This window comes from Schistocerca gregaria, chromosome 8 (assembly GCF_023897955.1).
Source record: "Schistocerca gregaria isolate iqSchGreg1 chromosome 8, iqSchGreg1.2, whole genome shotgun sequence".
NCBI classification, from domain to species: domain Eukaryota; kingdom Metazoa; phylum Arthropoda; class Insecta; order Orthoptera; family Acrididae; genus Schistocerca; species Schistocerca gregaria.
In genome coordinates, this window is record NC_064927.1 from 505,844,097 (window position 1) to 505,869,252 (window position 25,156).

General features: G+C 44.7%; 1 protein-coding gene and 1 pseudogene across 18 annotated transcripts in view; both read left to right on the forward strand.

Annotated features, from left to right (window-relative positions):
• LOC126284515 (mucin-17-like) overlaps nucleotides 1-25,156 on the forward strand; it is a 321,811-nt gene that overhangs the window by 99,768 nt on the left and 196,887 nt on the right. For all 18 annotated transcript variants that reach the window (XM_049983502.1, XM_049983491.1, XM_049983495.1 and 15 more), the window contains exons 4-6: nucleotides 810-1,112; nucleotides 11,863-11,994; nucleotides 20,172-20,259. In XM_049983502.1, the coding sequence (XP_049839459.1) occupies nucleotides 810-1,112; nucleotides 11,863-11,994; nucleotides 20,172-20,259 (523 nt within the window). The remainder of the gene's footprint in view (nucleotides 1-809; nucleotides 1,113-11,862; nucleotides 11,995-20,171; nucleotides 20,260-25,156) is intronic.
• LOC126285472 (5S ribosomal RNA) lies at nucleotides 5,837-5,954 on the forward strand (annotated as a pseudogene).

A 25,156-nucleotide genomic window follows, 5' to 3' on the forward strand; every position in this document is an offset into this window, starting at 1 on the left:
TTTTCTACTTCGGAAATAGTTCGGTAATTTAATAGTTCTTGGAAACCGTTTTCAGCCGAAGAGCAATAAGATTTTCATGGATGGGGCCACAGTTGTTCGCGAGTGGTTTTAAGAACATTCTGAACAGTTCGAGCGAGTGATTTATCCGTGCAGATCGCATGACATGAATCCCATCGAACATCTATGGGACATAATCGGGAGGTCATTTCTTGCACAAAATCCTGCACAGGTGACACACTCGAAATTACTGACGGCTTTGGAGGCAGAAGGACTCAGTGTTTCTGAAGCGAACGCCCAACAACTTGAGTCCATACCACATCGAGTTCGTGCATTATGACGGCCGACAGAAGGTCCGACACGATATTAGGAGGTAGCCAATGACTTTTCTCACCTCAGTATATATAAACAAGCCAGCCACAAACTATCTGCAGATCCAACATTTCAATGACATAAAGGCCAGTACATTTTAGCCATTTCATATTTCTCCAAGTACATTATAGCACAGAGGAGACCCCCAACAGAATGACCGAGGTTGTGTTATGAAAGTAAAGCAGCTATTAGCACGGATGTTAGTTGAAAGTCACTGTGCTTCATTGGGCATAACTCTCTTGTAATTGGGACGACTTTCCATTTCTGTGAGTTGAAAACCAAATCGTACCGTTTCATTCCCGGAAAGATAAAACAATGCTAACTGACAATAATATTCAAAGTCCTTAAGCGGTCAAAGATGACAGTTTCTTAAAGTAAACTGATCTGTTGTGTATTGCATGGCATGCTGTACTCTTCATGCCCCACATCTGTGTCCTCAGGGCTTCAAGGTTACGGTGAAGGATACGAACAACCATGCGCCAGAGTTCGACAAATCCAGCTACCCGTTCGACCTACCCATGCCGCTGCCTTCAGACATCGATCTCTCTTGCCTTGTGGACGTGATCAAGGTGACGGACATCGACTTCAGCAATTCGGACATCACCATCGACTTCGACGGAGATGGAGCCAAACTGTTCCGTGGAGAAGCGACCTACTTGGGAAGCCGGAACTACGAGATCCACGTGTACAGCACGACGGCTATCGAACTCAAGGAGACCACAACCTTCACGATGACAGCAAAGGTAGGCTATTGTCTACTAATGACACCACACGTGGCCCGATAGGGGGACAATGGTCTTCAACGTGACTGCGCAGCAAGTTGTAGCAGCGCAGTCTAGAAGTGCTCGGAGACACTACCTTCGCAGCAGACACGTCTCTCTCTGTACGCCTTCTACTGACCGCACGGCTCACTCGTAGGCCAACCGTTGTTCCTCATGTACGTAAACGATCTGCAGTGTAATACACGACAAGCAGAATCAGCTATTTTTGCGGATCACACTGGTTTTGTGATAAATCCAATGATACGTACAGCAACAGAGGAAATTGTAAAAAATATTCTTAAAAGTACCATTGATTTTTTTTGCGAAAAGTCTGTCTCAATTTCAAAAAGCCACAAGATATTCAGTTCTTTCCATCTAGAGGTATTACACCAATGATAAGTGTAACGCATGGTGAGGAAATAACAAACAGGGTGGGACCTACAAAATTCTTAAGTGTCCATACCGATGAGACTTTAAATTGGAAAAAAGCACATTTTGGAACTCCTAAAATAACTTAGTTCATCTACATTTGCGCTTAGAATCATTGCAAATCTTGGGGAGAGACAAATCAATAAGCTGAGATATTTTGTTTCACTCAGTACTGTCAAATTGAGAATATTCTGGGGACATTCATCTTTAAGAAAGAGAGTATTCATTTCTCAAAAAAGTGCTTTAAAATTAATAAGTGGTGCTCACTCACGATCATTTTGTGGACATATTTGTAAGGAGCTGGGCATTTTGACTATCGCTTCATAGTATATTTATTCCCTCATGATGTACATAATTACAGTACCAGAAAATGACATTCATTCTCCACATTAAAGTTGTCTTTAGCACAAAAAGATGTGCACAATGAAGCAACAAAAGTTTACTCAGCGATATAAAATGCTTGACAGGAAGAGAATTAAAATTTAAAAACAAATTGATAAAGTTTCTACTCGAGAACTGTTTCTATTCTGCAGAAGAATTTCCATTATTTTAATTTTTAAAGGTAATGGATAGAAATTGCTACCTCACATCTCCATAATTTGAAAAAAGTAAGCCGGCCGGAGTGGCCGAGCGGTTCTAGGCGCTACAGTCTGGAACCGCGCTACCGTCGCAGGTTCAAATCCTGCCTCGGGGATGGATATGTGTGATGTCCTTAGGTTAGTTAGGTTTAAGTAGTTATAAGTTCTAGGGGACTGATGACTTCAGAAGTTACGTCCCATAGTGCTCGGAGCCATTTTTTTTTTTTAAGTAAATAAAAGACTTGGAAGTGTTCAGCTTGTAGCCATATTTACAAACTAATGTGTGACGTGACTGCAAACTGGCTTGTTCACATCATTATGATTTAAAGTGCAAATGATCCACGGAGTACGATAGTAACCGTGCAGAGTGTGGCAAGACACAGTAGTTGTAGTCCTCACAGAGAACATTGCGACAGCTTATCGACGGTAGGAATAAGTGCACTCTCTCCAGCAGACCCATTTCTCACAAACGTCAGGAACTTGTAGGAACTGTTCCAGAGTGAACTGCCTCTGTTTGCGTTCTTTGTGAGGACAAAGAGTGTGTCTCCCAACGGAAGGCCTGCAGTACAAGTTTGTGAGCTCGAGAAGGGGACGTGATTCGCCCTGGAGCCCGTTGTCTATTGAAGACCAAAGCGTCTGAGAAACTGACGACAATGCAACATCGTAGGTCCAGGTAACGCGAGAAGAAACCTTGCACGCCTGCGGGAAAGTCGTTCCCACACAAGTGCCTGTATATACGGATAACCAATTTATTTCGTATTTTAGTGTTCAAACTGTTGCCCAGTTATCAGTTGTCCTCATTCAAATGGCTCTGAGCACTATGGGACTTACCTTCTGAGGTCATCAGTCCCCTAGAACTTAGAACTACTTAAACCTAACTAATCTAAGGACGTCACACACATCCATGCCCGAGGCAGGATTCGAACCTGCGACGGTAGCGGTCTCGCGGTTCCAGACTGCAGCGCCTAGAACCGCTCGGCCACAGCGGCCGGCTGTTGTCCTCATTGAGACGACTGATATTTCATATGAATGTCTGTGGTGTCTGAATAAGGCGATAGTCACTTTATAGCAGCATCAGTGAGGAGAATATCTTAAATACTTTTCCAGAATCGTCAAATTATTTTTGTTTTACTGTCACTTTCATTCCGCCTACTGGTGGCCAGTCGGCCAACTTAGCACCTTTTAACCATCGGATTGTGCAGGATTTCTACAGTAATACAAAATAACTTATGGCGTTAGTAATAGATGGTGATATTTATGACAAGATGACGGGACGGGATGTAAACTCTATCTATTATGAGGATTCTATAAGAGGCGATCAAAAACTTTCCTTGCTAAGGCCGTAAAGTCCAGAATAGGTATGCCAATAAGGCAAAATCGCCAGGAGTATTGACGCAATCGAGCCACCGACGCACCGGATTGAGGGCACCAGTTTGGTAAAAGACTGTATCCTGCTGCGTGCACAAGTCCGAAACTGCCTGCCACACATCCTCTCTGACAGGAATCGTCGACCCCTCATGCCTTTTCTGAGGGACCGATGACGTGAAATTCGCGTACTAGAGATACGAACTTTTGGCGAGTGCTCCAATGTCTCCCACTTCAGTTGGCGTAATTTCTGCGTTGCGACATTTGCCGTCTTGGGCTGTGCGGTATCATGGATCAGCAGCATCCCTTGTCAAAGTTTTCGAGGGCATACCGCTTTAACTGCGGCGATATGCGGTACCATTCACAGTGATTAGACTCCAGGTTCCTTCGGATCAGCAAGCTTTGGGCTCCGGTAATCAAAGAACGGGATGAGCGTCACCTTTCCAGCCCTTGAACCTCTTGGGACAAGAGGACGGCGGATGACACCAATGCATCACCGACGATGCCAGGGTTGCCAATGGTGATGTAACCTTCCCCTCACTTATCGACCTTAATGACAGTGAAAAATGTTCACCGAAGTCAATCTGTCGGTAAAGAGGGAGGAAAGGGTTACATCTAAATGAAAGGAAAAATGCAAATGAAATTGGGAGAAATTAATTTAGAGAAGAGGGTGAAATTAATAAAGAAAGTAAATGTGCAGTCGTTACGTTAAGAATTAATTGGCGTTAATTAGATATTTGAGATTTGGGGGAAATTACAGTCGCCCGTCCCATGGACAACTACTATAGTAACTGCAAATAATTAGCACTAAAAACGTGGCAACTGAAGGTTGACACGTGCTGCGGGAAAACTGAATGTTTGTCAGAAGTAATAAATTTCGCTACACTCTGACTTAATTTAGCAAAAGAATTTATAAAACTGGAAATTTGAAAGTTAATTTAGTGACTGAAATTAATAGTGGCCTTTGTTTCGGAAGCACTACGAAATTCAATAAAACAAGGTTAGTCTTGTGCTACCTCAAGAATCATTTCAAAAGCTACTTGAATCTACGCAATTTGTAAATAAGATATTTAACTTTGAACTTGAATTAAATGATTCTGGACAATTAACAATAGTAAAATTTAGTACGTACCAAGCTGAGCTACAGTCATAGGTAAGCTAAAATATGGTAACAAAACTCGCATTTCTGCTTGTGTAATCTAGATATTGTAGCCAGCTATGAATACTTTAACTGAACTTTGAAATTCAAGCAGTGAAATGGAATGATATTGCTTTAATGCTGGCGTATGAATTTCAACGACACTCGGGTTCATTCCAGAAAAGGAAGCGACCCTGCTTGGTAATGCAATTGGGACAATCAGCAACAAAGGTTCATGCTAAGTTGCTGTATTTTTGTGATGCAACAGTCTGAAAATCTGAGGTCTGCCATACAGTTATAAAACTTTACGTGCTTCCAGTCTTCCTTGTTGGTTGATTGAAGGTTTGAAGCCGTCGATCGGGGAGGTGGCGACAGTCACTCATTGTCGGCCGTAGTTGTTGCAGAAGCTGGATGTTGGCGCCCCTTCTTCTCGACACGGTCACCGGGCGAAACGGGCTCTTGATGTGCGCCAGCTAATGTTTAAAGGCCGCGCCACCGTGTCAGAAACTATCATAGCAAGTCGAGCGCAATTACATGCTGCCAAACTCCGAAAGCGCGGCAACTCGCGGGAGCGTCACACAACACACCTGCTCCACCGCCCTACTCCAGCCAGACTCTGCTCTGCTCTCTGCCCGCGCGCCACGCGACAGAGTTAACCCTACCAAAGATCCTAAACACTTTGGTTCTCCACACGACCTATCGATGTAATCGTTCGATAGCATAGTTTTCCCTAGGCCAGACTCGGCGTAAAAATACAAATAATATTTACAAAACAAACCACAATTACAATATATAAAGACACAGAAATTTCGTATTTTCAGGTAACAAAATAAGGAAAAAAGTATAGTACAATAGATGGAAATAGGAGTATATGCATTTCCGGCGCTACAGTGGCACCCACCTGCTTCCGTCGCATGTAACGATGCGTTCAGTGACCGTGTCGCCTTCAACACTCAAACGCATCAGGTGCTTCAGGCAAGCAGCCATCTGGTTTGGTTTTTGTTGGGCATTCAGCAGCCCGTATATCCACTGCTTGCAGACTTCACGGTAGCCTGGCTCTACCCAGATTACGTGCTGCACGCTATCGAAGTTGATGTCGAAGTCCTTTGTTAGCGCGCTAATGGTTATGTTCCAGTCCGCCCTAATCATATTATCAACCGCTCGTTTCTATTTAATTTTCTCTACTGGATGAAACTGGCAACGGCCTTGCCGCAGTGGATACGCCGGTTCCCGTCAGATCGCCGAAGTTAAGCGCTGTCGGGCGTGGCCGGTACTTGGATGGGTGACCATCCGGGACGGCATGTGCTGTTGCCATTTCTTGGGGTGCACTCAGCCTCGTGATGCCAACTGAGGAGCTACTCAACCGAATAGTAGTGGCTCCGGTCAATGAAAACCATCATAACGACTGGGATAGGGGTGTACTCACCACACGCCCCTCCTATCCGCATCCTAACCTGAGGATGACACGGCGGTCGGATGGTCCCGATGGGCCACTTGTGGCCTGAAGACGGAGTGCTAATGGATGAGGCTGGCCTCCCAGATCAACTGGCGTCTTGTCGAAACGCGTGCAGCACGGAACTTGGCGCACAATTCCACAGTCTGGTTTTCGACAGACGTGCTGCCCCATACGCACTCTTCATTCTCCAATGGTTGTCTACCGTTGTTTGTCCTTCAGCAGCCAAGGAAAGAATAACAGCACGTTGGTCCCGATTGGACGTGTTTGGTAATAACGTCGCTATAGTTCATGTTCCCACATTCACCACACGCGCGTCGGAAAGCATGAATGCCACACTAACCCCTTTTCTACATGTCGCTGCTGAGTTGAATATACACAGCTGCAACGCCCTCAAACGGAAACGTTTTGATCACCTGTTATATGGTGGGGGCTAGCAATTGTTGATGTCGGAAGTACTGCAAAAATATAGGGGAAAGGACGTGGTTGCCGGCGTGCGAAGAGACTGTCAAATGGAGGCGCAAAGAGACTTCATTTGGAATGGAATGGGTGTGGTAGGTGATGAATGGACGGAAGGATGGATTTTAGGGATGAGTTCATGTTCTCAGAGGGAAGGCGACGTATATAATGCTGAAAAAGGGACATGGAATGCTTGGAGGGGCATAGATGGAAAATGTGAGGTATTTATAGAGGCGCAGTAGCAGACCATACTGTTACCTGTCGCACCATTTGGAGTTACTAAAGAAGAAAAGAGAAGACGGAAGATTAAAGGAACATTAATACGAGGTCGCAGATAAAATAGGCTTAGTTATAAATGTTGGCGGCAACTGCATTGGGCGGAAGTTGTATTGAGGTGGAATACAAAGTAGTCAGCTAAGGAGATTTGGGGTAGCGTTTGAGGAGATGGAAAATATGGATATTTTACAAGACTATGGTAACAAATCTGACCATACGTTCATCTGTAGCACTGTGACAGAGTGAGTGGGTGGAGTGGATTGGGGTATATCCAGGACGGATGGAGGCAGTGAGCTCACGATTCTGTGGAGGTGGTTAGTTAATGCAGGTGAGCAGACGAAGCAATCACGTAATGATATTCGAACACAGCATCAGTGGTGGGCTGCTTCACGCAGTCACGTCCATTAAATACGTAGGGGTAGCGGTGCTAAGCGATGTCAGAGGGGACGGCCTCCCAGGTCATTAGTATTGCAGGTGAATAGGCGACTTCTGTTTATTGGGAGAATTCCAGAAAAGTGTAGCTCATCTGTTAAAGAGACCACGTATACAACAACAGTGTGACCCGTTTTTGAGTATTGCTTGAGTGTGTGGGATCCCTCACCATGTCGGATTAAAGGAAGATATCGAAGCAATTCAAACGCGTCTTCGCCGATACCCCAGGAGCAACAGTGTCCCTAATTTGCTGGGAAGTGGCGGTGCGGTCCCCTACGGCACTGCGTAGGATCCTATGGTCTTGGCGTGCATCAGTGCGTCGCTGCGGTCCGGTCCCAGGTCGACGGGCACGTGCATCTTCCGCCGACCACTGGCGACAACATCGATGTACTGTGGAGACCTCACGCCCCACGTGTTGAGCAATTCGGCGGTACGTCCACCCGGCCTCCCGCATGCCCACTATACGCCCTCGCTCAAAGTCCGTCAATTGCACATACGGTTCACGTCCACGCTGTCGCGGCATGCTACCAGTGTTAAAGACTGCGATGGAGCTCCGTATGCCACGGAAAACTGGCTGACACTGACGGGGGCGGTGCACAAATGCTGCGCAGCTAGCGCCATTCGACGGCTAACACTGCGGTTCCTGGTGTGTCCGCTGTGCCGTGCGTGTGATCATTGCTTGTACAGCCCTCTCGCAGTGTCCGGAGCAAGTATGGTGGGTCTGACACACCGGTGTCAATGTGTTCTTTTTTCTATTTCCAGGAGTGTAGTTCATTGCCTTTGTTGGAGTCTTGGCCTGGAGATAACGACACTTCTGTCTTAAGAAGGATGACGAAAAAAGTATTAATATAATTTGCATTCAACTCGGAACTGACAACGTCATTCAGCCTAGCGATAAAAATATTTTCCAATAGTGTAAAGCATTTTTCAGAGAATTGTTCAAATGTTCAGATGTGTGTCAGGTGGCTTGCGGAGTATGGATGTAGATGTAGATGTAGATGTAGAAATCTTATGGGACTTAACGGCTGAAGTCATCAGTCCCTAAGCTTACGCACTACTTAACCTAAATTATCCTAAGGACAAACACACGCACACCCATGCCCGAGGAAGGACTCGAACCTCCGCCGGGACCAGCCGCACAGTCCACGATTGCAGCGCCTAAGACCGCTCGGCTTTCAGAGAATTGTCGGACTGTATAATTTACGACAGCTCTTTGTCATTTCAGGTTATCAGCGGTACAATATTGTTAAACTTCGATCATATCTGCATTGTCAGTTTGCATCGCCAGCCGAGGTGGCCGAGCGGTCCTAGGCGCTACAGTCTGGACTCGCGCGACCGCTACGGTCGCAGGTTCGAATGCTGCCTCGGGCATGGACGTGTGTGATGTCCTTAGGTTAGTTAGGTTTAAGTAGTTCTAAGTTCTAGGGGGCTGATGACCTCAGCAGTTGAGTCGCATAGTGCTCGGAGCCATTTCAGTTTGCATCTCCACATTTTACGAATTTGATCAAGCATGCTTGGTACGGAGCACCATGTGCAGAACAAGGGCCACGACCATTTCTTACTTCATTCTTGTTTTGTATGGATAAAACTAGCAATTGTTGTGAAATGCCTGAATGCATTAATATTTTGCCATACGACCACACGTAACAAGCAAGTAACTATGATATTGATGGAAGCTGAGGATATGAATTAAAATTTGCACTACAGTCGAGACTTTAAACCAAGTCTTCCTCCTTACTAGAGAATAATGGTAACCATCACACCGCCACTACACTATACCGAGCGCTGCTGCACGGACCGCCTATGCTAAAAGACCTCCCAAACACAAACTTCATTTCATTTCTTAAGCTTATTTCCCCCTCTTAAATCGTCACTATTGCTGAGGGTCTCCGGCCTTGGAATACCACCCAGCACTGTACACAATCCGGAGATCCTGAACCTCAGGTGTACGTGATCTATAGATCTCATAATTAAATTTTCCTCCAGACACCTGAGTCTCATCTTAGTGACGATCTAAGAGGGGACAAATATAAGAGGATATGAATTGAAGTTCGTGTTGGGGAGCGCATTTAACTTCGGTTATCCGTGCAACAACCCTAGCCGTAGTGCTGCATTTCTGCCTAGGAGGGAAGGACACCAGGATTCAACGCCTGGCTCTTATACAAATTTTAATTCATTTCTTCAGCTTCCATAATCATCGTAGATAAAGATGGGACTCAAATATCTCGAGACAATTTAATCATAAAACAAGTAACTGTTTCATTGTTAGCGAAATATACGTTACTCAAAAATTACCGTAAGAATTGTTACAAAATACACACATCAAAAAAGTTTTGTATCACCCGGTTCCCAGAACTCCTGAAGACAGACATTGACTATAGATATTATATCACAGACACAGTCCCTAAACTCGCCCAAAGATGTAAACAACCATGCACGAGCAGCGCCTATTAGACGGAGGGGGTCCGACAGCCCATCAGTTCCAGTCATTCCATCAGGAAGGAGATACACGGCTCGTGTTTGTAGTTCAGCCATGCCTAGACGGTCAATACCGCGGTTCGATCGCGTCCGCATTGTTACTCTGTGTCAGGAAGGGCTCTCAACAAGGGAAGTGTCCAGGCGTCTCGGAGTGAACCAAAGCGACGTTGCTCGGACATGGGCGAGATACAGAGAGACAGGAACTGTCGATGACATGCCTCGCTCTGGCCGTCCAACGGCTACTACTGCAGTAGATGACCGCTACCTACGGATTATGGCTCGAGGAACCCCGACAGCAACGCCACCATGTTGAATAATGCTTTTCGTGCTGCCACAGGAGGTCGTGTTACGACTCAAACTGTGCGCCATAGGACGCATGATGAGCAACTTCACTCCCGACGTCCATGGCGAGGTCCATCTTTGCAACCATGACACCATGCAGCGCGGTAAAGATGGGCCCAACAACATGCCGAATGGACGGCTCAGGATTGGCATCACGTTCTCTTCACCTATGAGTGTCACATATGCCTTCAACCAGACAATCGCCGGAGTGTTTGGAGGCAACCCAGTCAGGCTGAACACCTTAGACACACTGTCCAGCGAGTGCAGCCAGATGGAGGTTCCCTGTTGTTTTGGGGTGGCATTATGTGGAGCCGACGTACGCCCAGGTGGTTACGGAAGGCGCCATAACGGATGTACGATACGTGCGGCAAAAATGATTGACTTTAACATTTTATTTAAAGAAAATTCTTCCAGTGCACCGTAGAAGCTAAAATTTGGACAGCGCATTTCTTTGGATGTATTGCTCTTGAGCGAAAAATTTCAGCGTAGGTTTCGACAAGTCGGGTTGCATCATTCCCTTGCCAGAATTCAAGAACAAGTTTTAATATGCCGCGATGGGAAAACTCTAATACGAACCATTCACAGAAAAATGGATAAACTGGCTAGAAACTGACCTCTGGGAAAACTAGATGTGAGGAAGTTACGATGTGATTAACGCACAACACGGCCATTCTCCCTTGTGGTGGCGAAGCTTGGGCTACTGGGACCTTGAAGGGTACGCCTGCCCTCGCGTTACAATGCAGTCCAGCATCGGACCACTGCAATTTCCGAATACCACACAATCTGCGAATCGTGCCATTCGACCATCTCGCCAAATGGCGATCAGCTATGAAGACCCTTGCAAACTCTGGCGCTGATGATGCTGTATCACACGAGCGCACGACATATGCCTGTCCTTCACTCAATATCTGTCGCTATTCACGTACGTCCGTATATCGTACCATTCCCAGTAACAACTCTTAACTCGAATCACATTGGTGCACTCTTGTCGGCGTTCTAGATGTCACGGAGAGTTGAAACTCTAAGCATGTACATGCTCACCGCTGGCGTGTACGAGTAGGAAGTTGCATTGACATCGGACCACGTCTTCTGTGTAATTCATTTGTTTTGTCAGGATGTGTGTATCATGTAAGACGAAAAACATGTATCATGTGGCTTCGGCCCAGCTTCATTGCCTTGATGAGACCTATGCACGTACAATATACCTTGCAAATTGATTTTCTTTTTTGTTGCTGCTTGTCTATAACAGACTTGAATTGTCGTATGCAAGCAGCATACGTCCACGTAAATATTCATTGTAAAAATTAGTAAAAAAACAGTCTAGACTGCAAGAGTCAGTACACCACAGTCGCTGAAACTGACTGTTCTGAACATTGTCAACTTTGGCTGATGGTGCTTTTCTGAATATGGCTTAAGTCTAGGCCGAAACCGGTCATTTTAAATAAAACAACCATTGCGACCTACACTGTTTTTCACTAATTTCATATCGCTCACAAGATCGATGTTCTCCGAAAATGTTACCAAAAATGTTGTATTCGCTATAAGCTTTTTAACTAATGATTAAATGAAGACACGTATAAAAAATTTGTCCTACGTCTTTGAGAACTGTTTCACTTAGATCCACTTCTCTGGTTGCTCCGTTCTAAAACAGACATTCAGAGTTATTAGAGATTTGTGTAGGACGCCGCAGTAATTTTAAACAAACACATTACCATGTTAGACCACAATTTTGCTGCGCTGCAGTGTTTTGTGGTGCCATTGTGTAAATTTTGTTTTCCGCAGGACAACGGCACTCCTCAGCTGTCGTCTAACCCGGCCACCATTACCATCAACGTGAACCAGCAGACGTCGCCCCCCACGGCTCCCAGGTTTCTGCAGGCTGCGTCTCACAAGACAGTTGCCGCGGACGAGATAGTGAGTACACTGGCTTAACACACTCAGCGTCGACAGCTTCTCACGGAGCTGTCAGACGCTGCTTTGTTCCGCCTTGTAGGCGCTAGGAGGTATGCTTTCTGCATCCCAAGATACTGTCATTTACATGGTCCATAACGAAATTTTGCAGCATTTAGTTAACCAACTTCGCTTTTGGAATAAGTGACTATCTTTCCGAAATATTGTCAACAGGTGTTCTTCCCTTAGTTTATATTACTTTCCAAAGTAACCAAGATCCTAATATAACACATTAACTGGGTACGATCTCACTCCAGATACATGAAAATTGGGGAACGGGGAGGTGCACCTTAAACGTTTAGAAGAAACTATAAACACATGATACAAGTTCGTAGGCTTCTATGGCCGGTGTCATTTTCGACAATATAATTTTCGCTATTGGGTCGAGTCACTGTAACTGCTTCACGCCAGTTCACTGCTGCCTACTGGTGACTGTTTTCCACCATCTACACATTGATCTACATCGATACTCAGCAAATCACGTTTAAATGCCTGGCAGAGCGTTCATCGAACCACCTTAACAATTATCTATTATGCCAATCTCGTATAGCTCGCGGAGAGAACGAACACCTATATCTTTCCATATGAGCCCTGATTTCCCTTATGCTATCATGGTGATCGTTTCTCCCTGTGTAGGTCGGCGTCAACAAAATATTTTCGCATTCGGAGGAGAAAGTTGGTGACTGGAATTTCGTGAAAAGATTCCTCCGCAACGGCAAATGCCTTTATTTTAATGATGTCCATCCAAAATTGACACTCTGTCCTCTATTTCACGATAGTACAAAACGTACTGCCTCTCTATGAACTTCTCCAATGTACTCCGTCGATCCTATCTGGTAACGACCCCACACCGCGCATATACACTACTGGCCATTAAAACTGCTACACCAAGAAGAAATGCAGATGATAAATGGGTGTTCATTGGACAAATATATTATACTAGAACTGACATGTGATTACATTTTCACGCAATTTGGGTGCATAGATCCCGAGAAATCAGCACCCAGAACAACCACCTCTGGTCGTAATAACGGCCTTGATACGCCTGGGCATTGAGTCAAACACAGTTTGGATGGCGTGTACAGGTACAGCTGCCCGTGCAGCTTCAACACGATACCACAGTTCATCAAGAGTAGTGACTGGCGTATTGTGACGAGCCAGTTGCTCGCCGACCATCGACCAGACGTTTTCAATTGGTGAGAGATCTGGAGAATGTGCTGACCAGGGCAGCACTCGAACATTTTCTGTATCCAGAAAGGTCCGTACAGGACCTGCAACATGCGGTCGTGCATTATCCTGCTGAAGTGTAGGGTTTCACAGGGATCGAATGAAGGGTAGAGCCACGGGTCGTAACACATTCAAGTGCTGTCAATGCGAACAAGAGGTGACCGAGACGTGTAACCAATGGCACCTCATACTATCACGCCGGGTGATACGCCAGTATGGCGATGACGAATACACGCTTCCAATGTGCGTTCATCGCGATGTCGCCAAACACGGATGCGACCATCATGATGCTGTAACCAGAACCTGGATTCATCCGAAACAATGACGTTTTGTCGTTTGTGCACCCAGGTTCGTCGTTGAGTACACCATCGCAGGCACTCCTGTCCGTGATGCAGCGTCAAGGGTAACCGCAGCCATGGTCTCAGAGCTGATAATCCGTGCTGCTGAAAACGTCGTCGAACTGTTCGTGCAGATGGTTGTTGTCTTGCAAACGTCCCCATCTGTAGACTCAGGGATCGAGACATGGCTGCACGATCCGTCACAGCCATGCCTGTCATCTCGACTGCTAGTGATACGAGGCCGTTGGGATCCAGCACGGCTGCCGTATTACCCTCCTGAACCCACCGATTCCATATTCTGCTAAAAGTCATTGGATCGCGACCAACGCGAGCAGCAATGTCGCGATACGATAAACCGCAATCGCGATAGGCTACAATTCAATCTTTATCAAAGTCGGAAAAGTGTTCCATTACCTATGTGCCCTGCCGAGAAAACGCAGTCTTTGGTTAGCCTTCCCCACAAAATTTTCTATGTTTTCCTTCCAATTTAAGTTGTTGGTAATTCCTAGGTATTTAGTTAAATTTACGGTCTTTATCGTGTAACCGAAGTTTAACGGATTCCTTTTAGCACTCATGTGGATGACCTCACACTCTTCGTTATTTAGGGGTAACTGCCACAAATGTATCTTTTCTAAATCATTTTGCAATTTGTTTGGTCTTCTGGTAACTTAACCAGACAATAAACGACAGTGCGATGTGCAAACGTCCTAAGACGGCAGCTCAGATTGTCTCCCAAGTCGTTTATACAGGTAAGGAGCAGGAAAGGGCCTATAACAGTTCCTTGGGGAACGCCAGAAATCACTTCTAGTTTAGTCGATGACTTTCCGCCAATTACTACGAAGTGTGACCTCTCTGACAGGAAATCACGAATCCAGTCACATAACTGAGACGATATTCCGTAGCCACGCAATTCCACTACAGGCCGCTTTTATGGTACAGTGTGAAAAGCCTTCCGGAAATCCAGAAATACTGCCATTTTCGGTTACTTGGTGGCTAGCGACGTCACATATTTGTGATGTCATGGGACACTTTGAAGAGGCTGTTATGGAGGCTGTGAGGTACTCTGTTTCCTGCGCTACCTCAGCGGCTAATGGGAAGCCAACTCGAGTAGTGATTGGTTGTCTGTTGCCTGTGCCACTCCTGTAAGAGGTTGGTGGGCAAACACTCTGTGACGGGAAGGCACCGTGTACCCAGGGAGTGGTGTCCTCCTGCAGTTCTCTCGCTGCCGCCGTCTGCGCTGTGAAACCGGGACCAGTCGGTGCTTAGATTAGATTAGTACTTGTTCCATAGGTGATGAATACGACACTTGGCAGTGACGTGGAACGTGTCAGGTACGCCGGCTCTACTAGGTCTGCAAGGTTCGCAGGAGAGCTTCTGTGAAGTTTGGAAGGTAGGAGACGAGGTACTGGCAGAAGTAAAGCTGTGAGTACCGGGCGTGAGTCGTGCTTCGGTAGCTCAGATGGTAGAGCACATGCCCGCGAAAGGCAAAGGTCCCGAGTTCGAGTCTCGGTCGGACACACAGTTTTAATCTGCCAGGAAGTTTCATATCAGCGCAAACTCCGCTGCAGAGTGAAAATCTCATTCTGGTCAGATATAAAGTGTTTCATTTTACTTTTTAGATATAATCTACACAGGTTCAAAATGATAAAATTTTTACGTGCATTACTTCAAGATCTAATGAAATCGGTGATTTTTTTATATAGAAGGCTGTGGATTGCTGTGTTACAAAGGTTAAATTACGTCTTTGTATTGGTATCACTGTGTAAAACAGTATCGTGTCGTTTCATAGTATAAACACGCGTTGCATGCCGAAGTGGTAACTTTTTTCTGAGGAAAAGTGACGAATAGATTGGTAAATGTCTCAAAAAGTAAAGTATGACGCCAAAACGAAGTGTTTTTAAGAAACGTATCTTTCGTGGTAATAGATTGTCGAATAAATAGAAACACTGTTCAACGTGTGGCGTGTGAAGTTACAGACAATGAAATACAGGCAAACTCGTCAGTATCTAGAGAAACACCCATTAGTGCTTCGAAGATTAACATAAAACGTTGATACACAATTTCCTCGAAACGAAAGTGATGTAAATGGTAAGTTAGGTTATATTTTGATAGATTTACACAACCTAACAAGGGTATTAGATGAATGTGTGTGTTGTAAAATATGTAGAGGGCCAGTTAATTTACATTACAACTGTGAGCTATCAAATGGACTAGCGAGGAAACTTATCATCAATTGTGCCAGTTGTAAATATACTCATTCATTCTGAATTCTGATAAGCGTAAAGATATGTTAGGTGGTTTTATGGATTAAGAGCTATTGGCAAAGGACACACTGCAGCAGAAACAATGTGTGCCGTGATGAATGTGCCACGCCCACCTTGCAAAATCGACAAGTTTGCAGGATTTATTGGAGCTGCTCTAGAATCTGTTGCACGTGAGTCAATGAAGGGTCCTGCAAACGAAGCTGTTGAAATAAATGATGGTACGACTCAACACATGGTGCATAATTCTCTGCACTGCAAGCACTTTGCTGATTACAAATGCTGGTCCTTAGTATAGCTGTGGAATTGGGACAAATCAGCCAGCTCCACCCGCTCCATAAATATTATTCTCATGTTACAATAACTGTCTCGTTTTGCAGGAGAAAAAGAGAGTCCGCCCATCCCACTGTAACGCTCGAATCAGCCGGTGCGCCTATGATGTAATGCTGGGTCTGGCTGCCTCAGAGATGCTTCTGACGCCAAAATGTAGACGCTCAAGGTATCTGGCCTCTGCAGTGACAGTCTTAAGTTGAGGTGATGTGTTGTCCTCAGGATGTTGACTATGGTCGTTAAGGAAGACATCATCAACACATGAAACAGGCTATTCCACGCGTAGAGTCATTCCATAGAGGTAACGCCCCCTCGGTGTGTGCTGACAGCAGAGAGAAGGAAGGAAGGAACTTTAGGGTTTAATGTCCCATCGACATCAAGGTCACTAGAGACGGGATAACGCAATAGGCGGCCAGAGCCCTTTGGCGGCAGGGCCTAAATGTTGATATGCGATATCGACGAAAGCATGTGCACCATCTTGGCGTGACTCTGCACTTCAGGGCAGGGTTTGATGGGGCAGACACGGTGTTTACTGTCAAACAGCTGCTAGCATGAGTTTATTAGAAGTAGATACCTTATGGGTTGCGAAGCAACTCAAATCGCTTGATACGGGCGTCTTCAAATCCAGTTTGTGTACCGATTAGGTTCCTTTCAGATTACGCTGAAACAAAAGCTCGCTACTTGGCAATCATATAGAACAGCTCGCTCACCGATAGATCATTACCTACAGATTGGAAAATTGCGCAGGTCGCACCAGTGTTTAAGTAGGGTAGTAGGAGTACTCCATCGAACTACAGACCTATATTATTGACGTCGGTATGCAGTAGGGTTTTGGAGCATTTACCGTATTCAAACATTATGAATCAGCTCGAAGGGAAGGATCTATTGACACGTAATCAGCATGGTTTCAGAAAACACCGTTCTTGTGCAACGCAGCTAACTCTTTATTCGTACGAAGTAATGGCCACTATCGACAGGGGATCTCAGGTTGATTCCGTATTTCTGGATTTCCGGAAAGCTTTTGACACCGTTCCTCACAAGCGACTTCTAATCAAGCTGCGGGCCTATGGGGTATCGTCTCAGTTGTGCGACTGGATTCGTGATTTCCTGTCAATAAGGTCGCAGTTCGTAGTAATAGACGGCAAATCATCGAGTAAAACTGAAGTGATATCAGGTGTTCCCCAGGGAAGCGTCCTGGGACCTCTGTTGTTCCTGATCTATATAAATGACCTGGCTGACAATCTGAGCAGTTCTCTTAGGTTGTTCGCAGATGATGCTGTAATTTACCATCTAGTAAGGTCATTCGAAGACCAGTATCAGTTGGAATTCGATTACTCGATAAATAATACAATTCTCAAGGCTGTCAATTCAACTAAGTACCTGGGTGTAAAAATTATGAACAACTTCAGTTGGAAAGACCGCACAGATAATATTGTGGGGAAGGGGAGCCAAAGGTTGCGTTTCATTGGCAGGACACTTAGAAGTTGCAACAAGTCCACTAAAGAGACAGCTTACACTACACTCGTTCGTCCTCTGTTAGAATATTGCTGCGCGGTGTGGGATCCTTACCAGGTGGGATTGACGGAGGACATCGAAAGGGTGCAAAAAAGGGCAGCTAGTTTTGTATTATCACGTAATAGGGGAGAGAGTGTGGCAGATATGATACGCGAGTTGGAATGGAAGTCATTAAAACAAAGACGTTTTTCGTCGCGGCGAGATCTATTTACGAAATATCAGTCACCGACTTTCTCTTCCGAATGCGAAAATATTTTGTTGAGCCCAACCTACATAGGTAGGAATGATGATCAAAATAAAATAAGAGAAATCAGAGCTCGAACAGAAAGGTTTAGGTGTTCGTTTTTCCCGCGCGCTGTTCGGGAGTGGAATGGTAGAGAGATAGTATGATTGTGGTTCGATGAACCCTCTGCCAAGCACTTAAATGTGAATTACAGAGTAGTCATGTAGATGTAGAAAGCAGAGCCGTACAGTGTCAGTTCGCCTGCGTAAGTACAGTGGCCGAAGAGACTGCCCCGCCCTGGTCACTTATGCGCTGCAACTGAAATGAGCCTGTAGGTAGGCCACCAGCTGGGACGTTCCAAGAACCTTAGAGCCAGCAGTGGGCTCGTAGGTGGTGCAGCCCAAGTCTCGTGGTAGCTGCTCGCAGAACGACGCCACCCTGTCGCCAGGTGTACTCCTCCCCATGTGGATGGCGCTGCCAGGGTGACATGACTCTGGAAGGAGTTGGTGGGTGAGTATGCAGTTTCCTAACTAGCGGCTGCGCCGAGTTACCGCTTCCCAGAGGCGCAGGAAATGGTCCGCTGTTGTCGTGGTCGTCGCCTCTCTGCGGGAGCGGGCGCGTCATACGCCCGCTCATGCCCGCGACGGCGTTTTCGTCGCCTCTGCGCTCACTGGTTTCCACGACCATTTTGCAGCAACCGTGGCACTCGCAGCGACACACGGTGGTGGTGCTACTCAACTTACAGCACCTACCAGGTAGCAAAACCAAAAGGATAACATTTTGTGATGAAAGCAAAATTAAGTAAAAAATTCTAAAATGTGGAAAAATAGCAGCGCCAGTAACAATCCAATAAACCACCTGAAGATGGAACTAATTTCTGGCATCAGATAGAGATACTGAACTTAGTCAATGGTACTATCGCATTAGCATTACAAAAGAACGTAAAGAAAGAACAACTGGTAAATTTTACTGCCCGTTCTAATGCACGGAATAAGAAATTTGGAAACAATAACGAAGGATACTCTAACAAGGGAACCTCCCCATCGCAGCCCCATCAGATTTAGTTTTAAGTTCTTTTCATAGTTCCACACAACTTCTTCCTGTTTTCTCGATTGATCTGTGTTCAGTGTTTCAAGGCCTATCCACTGTGCCAACTTATAACTAAATCTGAGGGGGGTGCGATGGGGAGGTTCCCTTGCAAGCATCCAAAGTGAGGAAACGAAGCTTTTCACACATCCAGGCGTAAATAGTTGATAAGATAGCGGAATACAGAAACACGGACAGAACTGCAAGTTAGAGCAGTATTAGGACTGATGGCAGACGCGTCCTCACAGCCGCGAGCTCCATCACGCCGCTGCAGGACTCGGAGAGCCGGGCTGGCTGTCGATCAAAACCGCCGTGCGCATTAACGACCTCAGTTACGCGATTCGTATACTTGTAGAAAGCGTTTCGCATACGTTTATGTTGGATAATACCAGACACAGACACACAAATTTCCGTCCCTAAAGTGGAGGTATCGGGATCTAAGGGTACGGAATCCGGCCATCCTCTGCCCTTGAAAAATGTCCAACCAAACCCATGAAGATACGGAATAAGGCCATTTGAAAGGAGAGTAAGATGAATGGCTTTAAATCAAAATATTTAAGAATACGGATGACAATGCAAATAGCAAATCAATGGCTCTAGAATGTACCGCAAACAAAACCATAGAAATACAAGTCAGAGGGAAGTAGCAATGTAGGAAGGCCCAAAAAGTGGATGATTTAATCTATTTTTTATAAATACAAGCAACACAAAGAAGAATATCTCTCATTGCCTTGTCAAGCTCCATTACATAGCTGTGGTCATCACAACTGTGTGTATGTGTGTGTGTCTGTACATTTTTCCTGAAGCGAACTTCGCAGGGCAAGTTTTGATTGAAGAAAGAAGGAGAGTCTTTTCGTATTTCTTTCCCAAGAAACTAAACCCACAAGACAACCACAAGCACACGATATATAGCTCAGTTAAGGAGTACTCTTATGACACTGTACTAAATGCCCTGGGTAAGAACACACAGAACAACAACTTCATGTATTTCGTCAAGAGTCAACCATATTTTTCTCTGACGTACGTTTTACACTCTTTAAAAAGAGTAAGTACATAAGAGCGAAAATACAGCAATATCTACATCGTTGAGTTTTCTATGGAGGTTAGCTTCTGTTTACTTCGTTGCCTGATGATATATCTGTTACTCTGTATCTGTTTCAGGTGCCTGGCACTGAGGTAGCTTCGGTGACAATATCGGAAGGCTACGACACGGATGTTAAAGTGACTCACTATACTTTAGATGAACCAGGTAACGTAACTTATTTTTTAAAATATACAGTTTGACTAAAACGAATGGAAGCACACAGAGGGGAGGAGGAAACGAAATAAAGGTACTCCATGTTATTTCAGTGATAACAAAAGCGAGACGAACTTGGCAGTATGACATCACTTACCAGAATGACGGTGCACCTATGTGGCTTGGATTCGGTTGAGAAGAGTCTCACAAAGGCGCTGTGTCCCCTCCAAAGCCAAGTTGGGCCGTGACTGTTCCAGCTGGTCACTCATATCCCGCATACTGGCACTGCAACGGAGTTGACGTCTGACCCACGCCCTGTCACGAGCAGATCTGGGGATTTTACTGGCCATGGGAGTACCTTGGAGGACTAGGGGTCAAATGAGTCAGAAGGGATAGATAACTCCATCAGAATTTCTAAAATCGTTGGGGGAAGTGACAAAAAAACGACTTTTAACGTTGGTGTGTAGAATATATGAGTCTGGCGATATATCATCTGACTTTCGAAAAGCATCATCCACACAATTCCAAAGACGGCAAGAGCTGACAAATGCGACAACTATCGCACAATCAGCTTAACAGCTCATGCATCCAAGTTGCTTACAAGAATAATATACAGAAGAATCGGAAACAAAACTGAGGATGCGCTAGATGACGATATGTTTGGGTTTAAAAAAGGTAAAGGCACGAGAGAGGCGATTCTGACTTTGTGATTGACAATGGAAGCAAGACTACAGAAAAATCAAGACACGTTCATAGGATTTGTCGACCTAGAAAAAGCATTCGACAATGTAAAACGGTGCACGGTGTTCTAAATTTTGAAAAAAGTAGGGGTAAGCTATAGGGAGAGACGGGTCATATACAATATGTACAACAGCGAAGAGAGAATAATAAGCGGTGGCGACCAAGAACGAAGTCTTCGGATTGAAAAGGGTCTAAGACAAGGATGTAGCCTTTCGCCTCTATTGTTCAATCTGTACATCGAGGAAGTAATGATGGAAATAAAAGAAAGGTTCAGTAGTGGAATTAAAATTCAAGGTGAAAGGATATCAGTGATACGATTCGCTGATGATATTGCTATCCTGACTGAAAGTGAAGAAGAATTACATGATCTGCTGAACGGAATGAACAGGCTAATGAGGATTATCGACTGAGAGTAAATCGAAGAACGACGAAGGCAATGAGAAGTAGTAGAAATAAGAACAGCGAGAAACTTAACATTAGGATTGATTGTCAGAAGTAGTTGGAGTTAAGGAATTCTGCTACCTAGGCAGTAAAATAACCAATGACGGACAGGGCAAGGAGGACATCAAAAGCATACTGGCAACGGCAAAAAGGACATTCCTGGCCAAGAGAAGTCTACTAGTATCAAATATCGGTCTTAATTTGAGGAAGAAGTTTCTGAGATGTACGTCTGGAGTACAGCATTGTATGGTAGTGAAACATGGACTGTGGGAGGACCGGAACAGAAGAGAATCGAAGCATTTAAGATGTGGTGCTACAGACGAATGTTGAAAATTAGGTGGACTGTTAAGGTAAGGAAAGAATCAGAAAGGAATATGTGGGAAATATTGACAGGGAGAAGGGACGGGATGAAAGGACGTCTGTTTAGACACCAGAGAATGACTTTCATGGTAGTAGAGGGAGTTGTCGAAGGCAAAAACTGTAAAGGAAGACAGAGATTGGAAAACATCCAGCAGATAACTGAAGACGTAGATTGCAAGTGCTACTCTGAGATGAAGTGGTTGGTTCAAATGGCCCTGAGCACTATGGGACTTAACATCTGAGGTCATGAGTCCCCTAGAACTTAGAACTACTTAAACCTAATTAACCTAAGGACGTCACACACATCCGTACCCAAGGCAGAATTCGAACCTGTAACCGTAGTGGTCACGCGGTTCCAGCGAAACTTCTGCACCGCAGTCAAGACAACCTTAGCAATATGTGGGCGGGCATTATCCTGTAACAGAGCGAAACTGTTTCGATTTCCGCTGCGGAAGTTTCGCCCGCAGGCCCGTACATATCCTCCCTACTCTACCGATCTTCCCCCATATGTTTGCTATACTTCTGGAGCCCTGAAGACAGACATTCGTGGTCGTCAGTTTCCTTCAGAAGAAGAGGGGCGCGCATGGGTACATAAATGTTTCCATAGACAACTGCAAACGTTTTCCCATGAAGACATTAGCGGTCTTGTGTCACAGTGGGATAGCTGTATCAAAAGTTACGTTGATTACCTTTGAAATAATAAACAGTTTATACACGTTTTTTTTCATCTGTCTCGTTCATTTGTTGAATCTTATAGATATTCTGAATAGGACTCCCTCTTCCCAAACAGCGGGTTGGAGCTTAGTTGTTTAATGCGTCTCATGCTACTGAGGAATTACACAGGACGGCATCGGATCTGGGGTTTCGAAAGTAAGTGGAATTCTTCACTAACATAGCGCCCCTGAACATGAAAATGATGTGAATTTTTTTCCCGTCACTCTCAGTTGTCTCTGCACAGTTACCCCTGCTCCCCACGCTATTACTGTTGATTATTATTGAAATTTATGTAAATATGTTTGTCTGTAGAATCGTGAAGTAGAGGGAGAATGAAATTCAAAGCTTGCGCACCATTATTGTCACAGAAATCACCTGTTGAGTGAGAGAGGTAGAAGATGGTGCTTATCCGCGTTTTGTGAGTGGAGTTATTTCATCAAAGCCGGGTTCAAAGGTCAGGAACGCAGTGTTTGAATAGCCCATATACATTTCGTTACATTGTTGTGTAAATTAAGTGATGAGTAAAAGACGTCGACAATAACAGAATTTAAGCGGAAATCATATTTTGCTTATTTCGGCATTAAGCTCGAAGATCATTTGAATAAGTCATTTGCTCCACACAGTGTGTCATACATACGAGGTGCAATTAATAAGCTAGAAGCTATATTCGCAGGTCACTAGGAGAGTGATACTCCTAGTTTCGGATATTTTGCTGTTGGGCCTACTGTGAGCCTCTCCAGCTGCAGCTCAGAAGTTGCTCATTAGTTTGCTTTTGGGAGCAATGACTATGATTTAGGGCGACAAACGGCAGCCACCTGCCGCAATGTGACCCAACCACCTGACAGAGTGTAACTGCTGCCTGTACATGTCTGCCGCCTCCCATATGCGATTATTCGATATCCTATCAGGTCAGCCAACTGCCACACGATAACTACAGCAAGCAATCAAACGTCCAGTTGTCGATGTTTCGCTTCTTTCACTATTGCTCTACATGAAATAAAAATTAATGAAAAAGGTCAAAAATAATCCGAGGACACCTCAGAATGCACATACACCAATCTGCCATCTATAGATATGTGAGTGGGTTTAAACGTTGAGCACACGTAAGGTCTTATTTCGAAAATGAATTCAACATTTACAAAACCAAACCAGAACTTTCTCGCTTTCAAGACATTAGCATGATGACTATATTAAACGATTAATAGTAGGAAACACCGACGGCAATACTTGTACCCTTCACATATCCACCAAATCATCGACTTTTCTCTGCTACGCTGTTGATGAAATGAACTTGTATGTGAATTAGGCTTTCATATTTCTAGTCTGGGACATATTATCCAACAATAAAACAAATAATAGCTCCCATCCTCCAATTCTAATCGAGATTTTCTGGAGGTTTTCCTTGGTTGTAAGGACAATTCTGGAACTCCCGAAAATTCTCAGTTGGGACTCCGTCTTCCCCATTACCAATCCTCCTAGTCTTCTTTTCTTCTGTTGTGATAAACAAATAAGTTGATAGCAGATGTCCACCTTTCACGTCTTTCTTATTTCCTCTTCTTTTCTCCAGAGGTCTTACATACCCGATCTTTTATAATGTTGGCTATGTACCTAAGCAGGAATGAGAAAGTTCGCCGCAGATCCGGCACAAAAAAGAAGGATGGCTGGACACTTGTTAAGATATCCAGGAATAATTTCCATGGTAATAGAGAGAGCTGTAGAGGATGAAAACTGTAGGTGATGTCAGAGATTTGGATACACCCAACAAATAATGGAGGACGTAGGGTGCAACTGCTACTCTGAGTCGAAGAGGCTGGCACAGGAGAGAAATTCATGACGGACCACATCAAGCCAATCAGAATATTGGACAAAAAGTTCGCAATTAACTTAGTGTGATAAATTTGGTTAAAATCACAAACTTTCGGTAAATGCCTCCATCATCGTCGTCAGAGGTCAAGTCTTACAGACTACTGACATGGTGGGAACGGTATGGGAGTGGTATGGTGCCATGCCCCATTACAAACACACCTTAAAAATACATTTACTGTTAGCCTCTTCAGAACATTAAACACTTTAACACGGATGGTCCATTTAGAAAACTTTAAATAAACTGCGATAACCAGTATTAAAGAACATTATCAACTTCACAACTCTGATTGCTGACAGTAAAATAACATTGGCGATAAACAATTTGAACGTAGAATTATATGAATCTTGAATTTCGATCTTTTCTCTTTAAAGCAAATAATTACACCTCATAATACCACAAACGGCTGAATCGAGAAATCACTCAAGACAATCAGTTAAACATCAGATACCACCGTTGCAAATCCGTTGACAAGCAAGGGATAAAGAACAGTACTTTACTTGTGGGAGGAGTTTATGCGCCACGTTAATGGCATTAGTTTTACAAATGGTACATCCTTCAGTGCACGTGCTGGCCTTTCTCTTTACAATAGTCCACGTCATGGCACTTCCAGTTGGAATAACTTACGATACCTGTAACATAAACCTATTACCAACTTACATAGACAAGAACTCACAGCACTGAATGAACATGTTTAATAACGGCAACAAACATACGTAGCCCCAATCACGTGAGCTAGCACGCACAAACACGTACACAGACACACAAAGAAAATTTGAAATGAAGAGC